Here is a 15,004-nt window from a genome sequence, read left to right on the forward strand (position 1 = left end):
TCAAAATTCATTATATACTTTAAATTTTTAAAATCTATAAGAAAGATAATATATTACATATTAATTTTCATAACATATATGTCAAAATACACTAATTTAACATATAAATTGGTTTTCTTTGAATATTTGGATAAAAAATAATAGATATTTAACTATTTTGGTGTTTTCAGTATACTTTAGCTATTTTAAACATTTACTTTTGATTATTTGCATATATTTTCCGAGTATTTTGGAAAACTTAAAGGTATCTTATATATTTTTAATATTTTTAATATACATTACATATAAAAATAATGTATATATTTAAGTATATAAATTTATTTCGGATACATTCGGGTACCCAAAATATTTCGGTTCGGATCGGATTCGGTTTCGGTTCTTTAAATACCGAAATTTTGAACCCCTTCGGATATTTAATCAATTTCGATTCGGGTTCGGTGCTACTTTTTCGGATCGGGTTCTGTTCGGTTTTTCGGGTTCGGATTTTTTGTCCAGCCCCCTATATAGCTGAAAATTTCCGAGCAATTGGAAACCGCTTTCGATGACGAGGCCGAACAATTTATATTACGCAATCGTTACTGTCCATCCCTAGTATATACCAAAATCAAATTATATTATCTATTTCAGTTTGGTTAATTTGGTTTATCATATTGGACATGCCTGATAGATAAATCTCTCTTCCCTTTTTTTATTTGCTTACTTGCACTCCATTTACCTAACAGTTTATCATTCATGAAATGTCGTGTAGCGAAGGACGAATGGGACCAACCCTAATAAGTCCATACGGTGCATGTGGAATATGGACTTATGAGGAAAATGATGCTTGACTAAACCCCTCATTTGTTTCGCCCTTTACGTTTCCACAAAATGGCATTCCTCCTCTTTTATTGCTGTTTATTTTTTCTTAGTTTCTCTAATAATGTGATGATAATGCCGATAACTCTACCTAAGAGCTTGTGTTCTTTCTGTTTTTTATCACAGCAATATTCTGATAGAACCAATTGTCAACACATAAATTAATAAAAACAATGGTGAAAACGGAAAATTGACTTGCTAATGATATGACAAAATATTTGTCATGATTCACTTATTTAAGGATCCAGCTATCAACGTCAGGCCACCCGAATGGCCGAATCACAAACCAAGTCATGTATGTACTCCATTACTTTTTACAATGAAAACTTTCAAAAGGATCCATTCCAATAATACTGTAGAAAAAAAGTTTATCTGCTTTGTTTTTCTAACACACGAGCAGCTGTTGAGCTTTCTAAGCAAATTGGATCTCCTTTTCTCAGGAACCTGGTTTGTTTTGCCATGATTTAACCGTTTTCTACAGTCGGATTCTGAAACAACACTGAACAGCATATAGAGTCGTTGAGGGAAAAGTTCGTATTTCAATCTGAATTTTATCCGTTGTGCCTATTCCTTCTCGAATTTTATAATAATGCATATTTCATACCGAACTACATAAAAAATAAAAAATACTATATGAATTTTAAGCGTTGTACTTCCTTTCCAAACTTTATAATAATATATATTTTATACTGAATTAGACAAAAATTCAAAATACTACTTAAACTCTCAAAATCGTACTTATATATATTGACCGTCAAAAGTGTTATTCAACTCTTAGTTTATTAAATGGTGTTCTTTTTAATAAACTCTGTGAAATTAAAAATTTTAAAATACTACATAAACACTCAAAATCGTGTTTATATATTAATTTTTTAGTTTTACACAATTTATCAAAAATGAAATTATTTTGGATAAATTATGTAAAATTAAAAATTGATTTTTAGGAAGGTTCAAATTTGCTTACTGATGGACAAGTAAGAGCATATTAGTAGCTAGACCAAAGTATCTTTCTTGCATAAAATTGTGAACATTAACTGATATTTAAGTTTTAGTTTAATCAAATAAATGTTATCAAATTTTTATTGTTCAGTTTTATCAAATAATTATATTATTATTTGTGTTTTTAAATTTACTTTAAAATCATGATTTTATAAATTTAAACTAATTATTATTAATTAAATATTTACTTTATAGTATTAATAAAATTGAAATATATTGTAAAAATTTAGAATTTTCTGTTAGTTTTTGCCTTTAGATCAAAGGCAAACAACTTTGTTTTTGACAAATTCTGTAAAATTTAAAATTTATAAATACTAAATAAACTCTTAAAATTGTGTTTATATATATTGACCGTCAAATATATTAGTCATCCGTTAATTTATCAAAATGACTTCATTTTGAATAAATTCTGTAAAATTAAAAATTAATTTATAAACACAATTTTGAGAGTTTATATAGTATTTTTAAATTTTAAATTTTACAAAATTTATCGAAAACAACACTGTTTAATAAATTAATGGTTAAACAACACCTTTGAAGGTCGAGAGTTCATGTACTATTTTGAATTTTTTTAGTTTAATATGAAATATGTACTATTATAAAGTTAAGGAAGGAAAATGCACGACGTTTAAACTTCATGTAGTATTTTGAATTTTTATGTAATTCGGTATGCACGACGGATAAATTTCAGATTGAAATATGCACTTTTCCGAGTTGTTGATTATCCTCGACCTCAAATTAGCTAGAATTAACATTTTTCATCTTTTTGTTCAAAAGTATTCTAACAGTGGTCACATGATTTTGTTATGATTTGAGCGTAAGGATCTGTAGGACAACACCTGTATGTCATTTTGAAAATATCATGACCATTTGTTTCTACTAATGTGATGCTCCCATGCCATGGTACACTTTGGCTATCCTCTGCGGTCACAGCTTCATATCATTTCTCTGCGATTATCACGGAAAGCATAGTACAAAAGTCATGTGGAGTGGAGCCATCTTGTGTTGATGAATGCTAATCAACGATTATTTTTTCATAAATTTAGTCCCTAAAGAACTTCCTCTAATCTGATAAAACTTTTCCAAAAACTTTGTCCCAGAACTGATATGTTAGTTAATCCATATCCTAGTCATTATCTCATTTACTATCCTAGTATAGTGGAATAAACGCATTTGTAATTCCTTCAAAGTTCGTAAGTATGGATTTTTAGCCAATCTATGGACACCTTGTTCAAAAAAAAAAAAAAAAAAAAAGCCAATCTATGGACACCACCTCTATGTCATCATGAACATCGTTTGTTCTACATCTCATGTTCCCACTTTGGTATACTTGGACTATCCGCGCTGGCCAAGATCATAGCTCTCAAATCATTTCTTGGCGATATCGCGGAAAAACATAGTTTAAAGGTCTTGTGGAGCCATCACCTAGTGATGCACGTTCTTGAATAATCTTTTGTCCCAAAAACTAACTTTTCCTAATCTGATTCCAAAGACTTCGTCCCAAAACTGATTTTACTCAACCCTTTTCCTCCTAGTCATTCTAAAAAACATTTGTGTTCCCTTCAAAGTTCATAAGTTTGGATTTTCAGAGTATATAATTTGAAATGGGTAGTTTCTGTGAAAACAATAAGATATATAAATTATTACTAAGTTATAAGTTAGAATTTGAAAGTATTTAGATTTTGTTATAAACACAATGATAGAAAACCCACTTATTAAAATATATAGCAGCCTCTAGTGAACTGTTTAGTTCAGATTTAGAAGTGGAAAATAAAATAAAAACAAAAAGAATAGTTAGAACCAAACCATTAAAATGGTTACAAAAGCCAAAACAGTTTTAGGAATTAACACCAGCTAATTTACAGAAGGGCGAAAGGTACAGAGACGAGGAAAAAAAGAAAAGAAAATTGTTTTGGCTTTTAACATTTTTAAGTTTACCTTATTGTATTAAATAATTTGTTTATTTATTACTTAGGGAACCTGATACCACTTTGATGTGTGAGTGCGTGGTTCTTGTTCATCTCTCTCTCTCTCTCTAAAATCTTTTCTTCTGCCAAGAAAACCATTTCTTAGATAATCAATCCTCCAAAGGTTTGTTTGTATTTTGTTTATTTTTGATCTCTTAACAATTTTCATCTTCCTTTACTTATTTTTTTGTATTGTATCACCAATTTACAATCTCTTGTTCGTACTTTCCAGTTTCCACTAAATCTTTGTTAATGTTTTCCAAAGATCCAAGTTATATTCTCCGAAACAGGTATGCATGTGTATACACATATATCTCTGTAAGTTTTGGTATTGTATGATCAAGACTAGTTTCTGTTCATGGCATTATAAAATGTTCTTGGTTTTGTTGTGTTTCTTCCCAGATTTCTTGTTGAACCTCAGGTTTCTGTAGTTTTTATTCTTCTAACTATTTCATCCACTGGTCAGTAAAACTGATTGGTTTGGTTATTTTCTTTTTATGTCTTCATGATTTTTTTTTAATCTTCTGTCAATAGTTTCTGGAAAATTCTCAATAATCTTTGGTCTATTTTATATAACTAGATGCTTGTTAAATTCTTCTTTTGGTCATCTAAAAATCTTGATCTATCAGTCTCTTGTTGTGATTTCTTGAGTTTCATGTCATTCCTCTCATAAAATAACACACTCCAATCAAACTGGAAACTTGAAAATTGAATTAACATTCAAGTTTTAACTGTTCATATTTGTGATTCCTTCACCAATCCGACTCAGATACTTTGAAATCTCACCCAGTAATTCTAATATTATTTAATGTTTTCTCTCATTCACATGAAATAATAATATTATTTTCTTTTCTAGAAAGATCTTAAGTTTCTGGGTTTTTACACTTTCCTCTTATGGGGTTTTGTTCAAATTCAAAGAATGTTATATATATAACATTCCTTTTAAACTCTTATAGGTGAATGGTAACACTGGAAGAATCACCAAATGTTCTTATCATCATCATCCTCCACTGATGAAGGCTGTCCAAATAATCCATCAACTTCTTCTAATTTCTTACATCTAACCAACTCTAGTGATGAGTTAGGTCAATCACATCATTCCAGCTTCACCATCAGGTAATCTTTAAAAGATCTTTCCTTTTTTTTCTTTCTGTCTCCAATTTGTTTTATGAAGAAGTAACAGTTTCTTTCTTCACTTTGTTTTAGTTCAAAGTCTTTAGCTTTCTTGATGAGTTTTCATAATAGATAAATAGATCTTTTCTTCCCATCCATTCAATTTTTCTTAATGGGTCAGATTCAAAACAAAAAAAAATATTTATTTTTTTAGTTTACCTTTTGCGAACCTGTGGAGCTTAAATGGCATAATATATTGAGTGTGTTGACTATTTCTTCATTTTTTCATATATATTTTTTTCTTTGATACTTTGATCTATAGCATGTGAAGTTTATCTGAAGTTTTTGTTTACAAAACATTGAACCTGTGTTTTGTCTGGATTACTAATAGCTGAGAGTTTCTTTTTTCTTTTTTTTGGTGTGTTTGATGGTTTCGTAGAGATTATGCATGTAACTACCGAACCAAGAACATTCAGAAAAGCTGGCCTTTTTCCTCAACAAGTTTGCAACTTTGTTTGAAACATGGCTTAAGTGATCTATTGCCACCAATGCAGCCTCTTAACTCTGTGGTAAGCCATCCTCCTGAAGCTTCCTCATCGAAGAAGCCACACATAACTCCTGTTGAAGCAATAAGCTGCAAGAGAAAGTTTGAAAAACTAGGCTCCAATCAAGCGTTAGCAGAGACTAAGCAATGCTTTGAGAATGGTTCAAAATCCAAAGTCCAAGTAGCTAACGTTAACAAGAATCCTAGAAAAAAATGTGGGTTAATAGTGAAACCAGGAGCTTGTGTGGATAGTGAAATAATAGAAGACCAGGGTTGTCTCTTTGAGTCTATGGTTTTGAGAACTTGTCCCATCTGCAAAACCTTCTCGTCTGCTTCTAGCACCACTCTGAATGCGCATATCGGTAAGTGTCTGTCTGTTGACTCTGGACAGCAGCCAATTAGTAAGCCTAGAGTTAAGCCACGGGTGAAAGTTAAAACGATGGTTGATATTTACGCTACTGCAAAAGGATGCACATTAGAAGATCTTGATGAAAGAAATGGAACAAAGTGGGCTAATAATAAGCCTGAAGTGTGCAACAAAAGGAAGAAGCCTAGAGTGTTGCATGTTCACGTTGATGAAGATGCTGCTGGCATTGGACCTGTCTACATTGATGCTAAGGGCCAAAAGCTGCGGATTATATCTGAGTTTAACGAGAAAGCTTCTGATCCATCAAGAGAGCAAGCAGAAGATGCCAGTGAGAAGAAAACTACTAAAGAAGGGAAGGGGAATTACAGAAGCTTTAGGAAAAGACTTGGGGGAAAGAAGTATTACAAGCTTTGTGAAGGCAGTGCTTTAGAGGTAATGCATGTGTTCACATTCTACCTCTCATAGTTTCTTACTGGTAATATATATACACATTTGCATGATCCATTCTTGATTCTTTAAGTAAGAAAAGTTCTCGTTTAGCAAAGTCACTTGTGTAGCAGATATTGGAGTATCAAAGAGGTTATTCTGAAGAAAGTAGAGACATGGAGAGTTCAGGTCCAACTAAGCGTAGGATCAAGAAGCATTCGGTGAGAAACATTTGTGATCAATCCAAGAATGGACATTCATTGTCAGAAGATCCTCTCGCGCCCAGAGGTCCAAGTCGTGCGAGTGTTGATTTATTTGAGACAGTTTCTTCTCCTTTAAAGAGTCAAAACTCATGGAGAAGTTGTGGGGAGATCCAAGTCTCTGGAAAGATCACTAAGGTTTTTGCATCCGAGGGTGAGGGCGTTATGAAGTTCAAGAAAGCTCAAGAGGAAGAAGAAGATTCAGGGAGATGGGAGTCTGTAATGACTCAAGAACGTGTAACGACAGATTATAATGATTGGGATGGTAATGAAGAAACAGATGCTTCAACTAGTGGTGGTGAAGAGAATGATTATGAAAGCTGGGAAGAGACTGGTAATAACAAAGAAGATGGTAATATGTTGGATAAAACCAATGATCCAGATGCTGAGTTTGGAAGCATGGTCTACAAGCAAACTGGTTGTGAAACTAAAGAACAAGGAGGAAGCACATTCATGGAGGTTGATCCCATTCCTATTCCGGGACCTCCAGGGTCATTTCTACAAAGTCCTTGGGATTTGGAAACTGATGCAGCTGAGCATCATGGAAACTTTTCAGTTATCACAAGCCATGTCAAATCTTCCCAAGATCAGCTTGACCTCACTGACAGAAACTCATCTGAATCACCATTTGGACAATCAGCACCACACATGATCCAACAAGATTTAAGTCTCTTGGGTAAGACTGTTCCCGCGGCTCCTTCAACTTCCAACTCGGTGTTTCGGCTAATGGGAAAGGATGTGATGGTTATCAACCAAAGAGAAGAGACCTCACATGGAGACTCAAGTCTAAAACCAACTTCTCAGTTTCAAGATCTCTCTAAGACACAACATGCGTCTCCTCCTGTTCATCTTCTTCTCCATCGTCCTTATGAATGAAACGGTTTGTATCTCAACACCAGCACAAAGCTTTCACAACATTCCGTGAGAAGTTTAGATCAAGAACTCTACATTCCATTAGAATTCTAATCAACTCCTGTAATTTTCTTTCTATGCTTGGTTTTAAGAAGTTTTCTCCTCAACCATTCAACATCAAAGGTTTCATGATTATCTAATAAGGTGGTTGAGAAAAATCTCAAGAGGCTGCTTTGAATAAATTGGTGATGTAAACTCTCTTGTAATCTACCTAGCTAGGACCTATATTCATTAGGATATCGAGAACTCCACTAAGGTGAAGGACCCCACTTTTGTTCCAACTGCTTTCAAAGGGGTGAAATATAAATGTGAAAGTTATTATAATGTTATGAAAAACGAATTTTAAATAAATTATAAATGAGTTAACATCATGATTCTTCTTTATATATAGGATAGATATATATTTATATACATATATATGTATGTATATGGTTGAGATCATGTGAGGTAGTCAAGATCATAGTCACCGTCATGACATTCATTGTGTATACGCAATTCATTTGCTTTTGTCTCACTAATTCCTTATTTTAGAATGAAAACATATAAACTTTATTTTCGTCAAAAAAAAAAACATATAAACTTTATTGTACAACTTCGTGATATAAAACTTCCGTTGAGTGTAAACAATGTCAAAAGCTAGAAAAGGTTTTATATATAACAACCAAAAGGAGAGTTGCATTTTGGCGATGATGAGTTGTTTTTTTTTTGTCATCTGATAATATAATTACCGAACTCAACCTAGCAAAAGGTTTGGTTACAACCATGCTTACAAAGAAGCATAACACTACAAGGTCAGTACTACTCGCGACCATATATACCCAAAAAATTAAGCCATTAACCTCCAAACTTCAACCACTTAATGCTCTAACCCAAAAAATTCTAGTGCTTGAATCACTAAGTCTCAACTGCCAAAGAGGACAGCCTTTCTTCATTCTCAAAGAGATCCTTAAGCCAAAAAGGAGCACCTGAAGCTACATAAGATTGCATATAGCCATCTTTAAAGACACTTTGAGCTATGATGAAAGCTCCTCTATTAGTTGATTTCTCTTCACTTAACACTCTCCACCATTCTATCTTCTCCAATCTCTTCATTATCTCAGCATGTTGATATTTGAAATTTGGCCATGCTTTTGGTCTTGTGACAACTTGGGGCAGAGTAGTATCATCTATAGCAATGATGATACGGTTTAGGCGATGAGAATAGAAGCTTTCCAATGCCCATAAGAGCGTCTGGAATTTGGCCTCGTCGAGCGAGCGAACATTGAATATTGCCCGTCGACTATGCATTAATACCTTTCATGTTTCATCCCGTACTACCCAAGCTGCACCACATTTAGCCTTGGTTTTGTTCCAATGCACCCCAATGTTTCCTTTCAACCAACCTCTCGGTGGAACTGACCATGACTTCATTCTAACCGTCACTGCCTCAAGTTCCTCCTTCTCCCATTTCAAATCATTTTTCCTTGCCAACAACCAGAACTCTGCCTCCTCCATCGCTTTAGCAGCTACATCTGATGGGGTTCTGTCCCTTGCCTCAAAAAGAATGCCATTTCTAAACTTCCACAAATACCAAACTAACCATGGTATCGCATTTCTAACCACCTCAGGAATGTCACCGTTTTTCATCATCAACATGAGGGCGTGAAAGTTAGAAAAGTGAGATACCTCATCAAATCCATGCTCTAAGTGTGGCACTTTGGCCAGAGCCCACACCTGTCTTGCTACCGTGCACTGGAAAATGATGTGGTTGATTGATTCACCTTGATGAGCTGTTTTCTTGTGCAGCTATTTTTAAATAAAATAGGAAGAGTATATAAAATATTACTAAGAATATATCTGCTAAAAGAAGAATGAATATTCATTTTTTTTTAAGTTCAAAAAAGAAAAACGAATATTTATCTGTGCGTGTACACGTTGTATTGAGATGAGTACAACCACAACGGCTATATATACTGCATGCCCATTTTCATAAATCATTTGATCATTATCGTATGCTCTTCTTTTGTTTGCATGTTAGCTGATGCACATGAATGTATTATTTACACATTCACGAATATAACATAATACATTGTTTTCTATGAGGTAGAGTACAAACAAGCTCTAAAAAAATTGGTAGGACGTAATTAATATGAATTAAACTTAACGTGGCTTGGATGTAATGAAGTGAATTTCGTTAGTAATGTCCATTTAAGATGATAAACGAAATTTTGGTTTAAAAGAGAAAATCAGAACAACTACCTGTTTCTTAACTTATGAGTTATTGCAAAGTTTGACATTTGAGAGCACACTCTCGTCTTGGTGTTGAATAATGGCCGTTACCACACAAAAAAAAAGGGATTGAAATTTTCAGTTTTATGTGTGTTTTCCGAGAGAGAGATTGACTGTCGCATCACATTAAAAAAGGTATGTTCCCGTGTCCACTCAGACCTGAAATGCAATATTGGTTGGTCTAATCTTCAATTGTGTTTATTCATGAAACGCCACTATGACTATCTACAATGGTGTTGAAAACCCCTTTTTTCTATTTTAACACTCCGCATCATCTGATCTGGAGGTCATTTAAACTCTCCAGATGTGTTTTTCGGGCTTCAAAATATGTTCCATCCCAAAGACAGCAAAATAAAATTACTGATTCGTTAACTATAATTGCTCGCTCATTTCATAGATCCCTTTGTTTTATTGGTTGTTTTAATCCGGTGTAGTTATTCATACCACCTCAAGTTTGATTAATATAATCGTATACTGCCAAAAAAACACTCTATATCATCTTCTCTCTTTTGTACCTAATTATTCAATATTTATTTCATTTTTAATCTATATAATGGTTTTGTTTAATAAAATTCAACACCTTATCCCACAATTTTTAATTCATAATTTTTATTGTTTATAATAACTATATATTAATAACTTTGACTGTAATTAACTTAAATAATTAAAATAACATAGTTTTAATAATCTTCTATTTATATTCTTAACTAATTTTTGAATAATTATACTAAAACTAATATTATTAAAATTCAACTTCATTCCATCTAACAAAAAAAAAAAGAATAATTGCAATAATACAGTGAAAATGGAATTTTTTTGTCCAAATCAAATAAACCAAATCTATATTTATAGAATATAAAATTTATGAATTTTAATATAATATGTTTTTAATATATTATTTGATATAAAGTAATTGATCTTAAAATCTATGATGGAATAAAAATCTATAAAATCTAAACAACTATTTATATAATGACATGTGTACCGATTGACTATTGTATTTTTAAAACAAAAAGAACAAATCAGTTTTGATAACTCCTTTTATCTATGTGTGGTTCATATTGATCAAGATAATTTTGTGGACTCCATTTTTACCTTTTCAACATCTTATATAATAAAGTTGAGTTTTTTTCTCCTTGGGGAAAAAAATGCCATGTAACATTCTCTTTTTAATAATTAAAATATTTTCTCAACTTTATTTAATGTGTTTTGGTTTTAACTATTATTAGGTATTAGTTTATTTTTATTATTGACAATTTATTAAAATGATGTTTTAATTTTGGATTGAAAGTTTAATTTATTATGAATTTTATGTCTTGATTTTTTTTAGATTTCATAACTCTTATGTTACATATTTTAAAAAATACTTTTAAACTATTTCTTAATATTTTGTATGTCAAATAAAAATACAAAATATGGAAACTAAAGTTAAGTATTTTCAAAAAAAAATTAAACATAAAATAGATACATATCCAAACTATTACTTTATGTTTGAAAACATTTAAAATATTAACTTTAGTTTTTATATATTTATTTTCATAACTAATATATTATCTTATAATAAAATTAATTCATTTACTAAACCACGGTTCACCCACGGTTGATCCAATGATCCAAAGACCCGGTAAATCGTATGGTTCAGTGTCCGGATCGAGTGTCAAAATATTGGTTCATAGAATTTCTTTATATTTGATGTTGACGATAGAAAATGGAACCTCTACGATTCTCCTTCTTTAACGCAATCGACGTAACCGTCATATAATCAATCTAGAAATTTCATTCATCCCACTCTAATAATGTTTAGTAATTGATGGCGATTCAAGTTCAAAAGACTACATTTGGTCTATTGGTATTGGCACATAAACTCTATGGTATCTTCCCATGCTACACTATGCAAGGAAACCAATAACTTCCCTGATGCATGCTATCCGTGTTTACATTTTAAAAACTGTGAACATGATTAATATACTCTTAAAACTTAACTAAACAAAAAAAGAATCATTACTTCCAATCCGAGAGAAATTTAAAAACGTTGCCTCGTTGCTAAAGTTATTTAAAATTGATGTAAACCACACATCACCCTCACCATTAATCCTTTGCACCACACTAACCATTTATTGTCAAAACTATTACTAAATGCAACAAATCAGCAAGCCCGAATCTCACAGATAATTAGAAATTATCTTTCTCATGATCGTTACAGATGCTAACATCTCATTTACTAATTAACAAATTTATTTTTTACTAGGAAGATTTGGTGAAATTATTCCATTCCGGTTAAAATAGAAGTTGTCCATTAAATAGAGGAGTTTAGGAACCATTTATAGTTTTTAGCTAAAAAACATATTTAGATTCATATTAAGATTCGTTGATATTTCTAAGTAAGGGTGGACAAACAAGAATTTTGTTAAGAACATACACAAAATCTTCCATTATAACAAAACTAATATAGAAAATAATTTCATGTTTATTATTTTAAGATACATCTTTTTGAGAGACTTTAAAACTAAAGTAACACATACAACTCGCACTCTATATTTTAAAAGTCAACATGGTAATGTTAAAAATATATATTCGATACTCACCAATTATTTTATCAAAAATTGACACTTCACCCTTATTTTTTATAAAATTTATAAAATTTGAAACGTATTCCATCTTTCTATTATTTGAACTAAATATATTAGTAAAAGTTTTATAGTTTATATATAGTTATTTTAATAATTATTAATATAAGTATGTTCTCTATATAAAACATCAACTTTGTTTATGACTATCATCTTTTTATTCTATTTTTATTAAATCGATTAGTAACAATCACTTATCCTATTCTACTTTGAACTAAACAACTTCAAACAAAGTAATGCACCACGGTCACTAACCACTATAAAAAAGATCAGAAAATATCATTTTTAATATATTTTTGTTTTTATTTTTAATATATTTTATTTGTTAAAACCATATAATAATTTATAAGTTTATGTAAAAGTATAATATACAAACCCGGCGCGTAGAGCCGGAATATCACTAGTGTTGAATAAAATTCAACTAAAATGAATCTACATCATTTTTTCTAGCTTTTCAACAGCCTCAATACAGCTATTCAACAATTGAATTTTTCATTCAACAGGTTCATTGTGGATAGTCTAACTCCAAAAGAATTACAACTTGTAACAATATTTAACCTTTAAGAGGGTTAATTAATATCAAGCAAATCTTTTCTTTTAAAATTAACAAGACTTAGTTGAAAAGTTTTGTCAACATGTAAAAGCATTTATATTTGACAAAAAAACACATTTATGACTTTTTTTTTTGAACACAAACTTTGATTATAACTCAAATGCAAGAGCTACAAAGCCAAGAGGGAATTAAACATCCTCTTGTGAACAATTCATGAACTACAATAGCAAATAGAAACAAGCATGATAGATCTTCATATGAAGTTGACAGCGAATTCAAAACCAAGTTTGAATGCGTCGATAAAGCTTCCATCACATAGTCGGACAGCTGAGAGATAGTCACAAGTGACGTTGTGTGACAGTCCTCACCAACGAAAAAAACCGAAGTAGTCTCGATTGCACCTTCAGGCCCTGTACGGACCGCTCCACAAAGTAACAAACCGGTGAGTGAACTGAAACGAAAACTCAGAAAAGAATCCGAAATATTTTCTCCATTCATAGAAAGGAGACATGGTAGTGAAGTACCCTTCACATTAGAAGAGGAAGTGAGAGTAGCACGCCGACAAACTGAACTTACTAGCTTTTGTTGTATCAAAGCTGGACGCCGGAGTGGATTCCCACCCACATCGGACGCCAGATTCATGGCTCAAAACTAAATGCCGGAGTGGATTCCCACCTACATCAGACACCAGATTTACAAACCGTTGTGATAGAAGGTATGTTTGTGGTGGTTGGTGGTATAAATCTTCAGACGGTCGTTTTAAACGGAGCTTAAACTATTTGAAGGGTGGAGGAGGCCAGACATGGAGGATGGAAAGGAGGAAGCAGGGAAGAGGGGTGGCGCTGGAGGATGCTTGTCTTCTCAAACACATTTATGACTAATTTAATAGAAACTTGGTATTTCTCTAGCCCTACGAAGAGCTTGCTTAAGCTGAAAACCCTTGTTATCTGACTTTTTGAGATGTGCGCTGCGCAATGGAAAGAATTGCTCCTTCTGGTTCGATATATGGTTTGATATAGGGTCTTTGAATGCTTTTTTGGAGACTTGGGACCGAGACAGTTGCGTATCATGAAGAATGCCATGGACAATGTGCTTTACCACCAGCTCGTAATCATACAGCTGAAACACGACAAATTTTTCTAACAGCGATTTCTCCTCTGGACAACAGTGCTGGCAATGGTCAGTTCCTTTGGCGTCAAGCCAATGGTCCCTTTGCAGCAAATTTTTCTTCTCGGATCATTTGGGTGAATCTCAAAATTCCATCTCCTATCAAGTAAAAAATAACCTGTTGAGCAGGTAAATGTAATGATGTGTAGGTTTTTTCGAGAAAATAGTTATTGAACTAATAAAATAAATAAAAATTAAACTAAAATCATAAAATTAAATTAAAAAAATCAGGTAACTAAATAAAATACAGAAAACTAAATAAAAATTCAAAAATTCAAAAAAAAACAAATAAAATTTCAGAAATTAATAAAATTTCAAAAATAAATACAATTAAAGTAAAATAAAAATATTAAATAAAAACTCAGAAATTGAAAAAAACTATAGAAAATCAAAAATATAAAAAGTTGAAAAATTTATAATAGTTTTTTTAATTACAAGGTTATTATTAAAAAAAACATATAATCGTTGACAATAAAAATTTCAAACGTATCACTGATGACGATGGTGGTTTCTCACACTACTATAACAATGACGTTTTTGACGATTCTCAAACAATAGTTTCTGACATCATTGTTAAAAATGATGATAGATATGTCTATAACAATTTTGACAACCATCATTTAAAACAGTATCTACCATTTTAAAAAACTTTGATATATCTACCGTTTTAAACAATGGTTGTCGAAAACATAGTTATTGACATATCCACCATCATTTTAAGGATGATATCGGAAACTACCTTTAGAAATATGTCAAAACATCACTGTTAATGGTTATGTGAGAAACCACCATCGTCGTCAGTGTTTTTTTTTTGAAATTGTTATTATCAACTATGATATATTTCATTTTCAAAATAATCTTGTAATTTTAAAAAGTAATATTAATTTTTCATTTTAAAAATATTGTGATTTTTCTTTAATTTTTAATTAATTTTCTGAAGTTTTAT

The 15,004-nt window shown here is 31.6% G+C and overlaps 1 protein-coding gene across 1 annotated transcript; it reads left to right on the plus strand.

The window, feature by feature from the left end:
• Positions 1 to 3,831: 3,831 nt before the first annotated feature.
• LOC108824370 (uncharacterized) lies at positions 3,832 to 7,795 on the plus strand. The gene is made up of 5 exons (XM_018597782.2): positions 3,832 to 3,945; positions 4,054 to 4,111; positions 4,778 to 4,937; positions 5,374 to 6,277; positions 6,406 to 7,795. Exons 3-5 carry the CDS (start codon positions 4,807 to 4,809, stop codon positions 7,405 to 7,407), a joined length of 2,037 nt encoding a protein of 678 aa, XP_018453284.1. The 5' UTR covers positions 3,832 to 3,945; positions 4,054 to 4,111; positions 4,778 to 4,806; the 3' UTR covers positions 7,408 to 7,795.
• The last annotated feature ends 7,209 nt before the right edge of the window (positions 7,796 to 15,004 follow it).

This window comes from Raphanus sativus, chromosome 9 (genome assembly GCF_000801105.2).
Source record: "Raphanus sativus cultivar WK10039 chromosome 9, ASM80110v3, whole genome shotgun sequence".
NCBI lineage: Eukaryota > Viridiplantae > Streptophyta > Magnoliopsida > Brassicales > Brassicaceae > Raphanus > Raphanus sativus.

Excerpts from the sequence above, each read along its gene's own strand:
- LOC108824370 (XM_018597782.2), top strand. The coding sequence starts at position 4,807 with ATGTTCTTATCATCATCATCCTCCACTGATGAAGGCTGTCCAAATAAT. Across the intron at positions 4,938-5,373 it reads CATTCCAGCTTCACCATCAG|AGATTATGCATGTAACTACC; the intron begins GTAATCTTTAAA and ends ATGGTTTCGTAG. Across the intron at positions 6,278-6,405 it reads GTGAAGGCAGTGCTTTAGAG|ATATTGGAGTATCAAAGAGG; the intron begins GTAATGCATGTG and ends CTTGTGTAGCAG.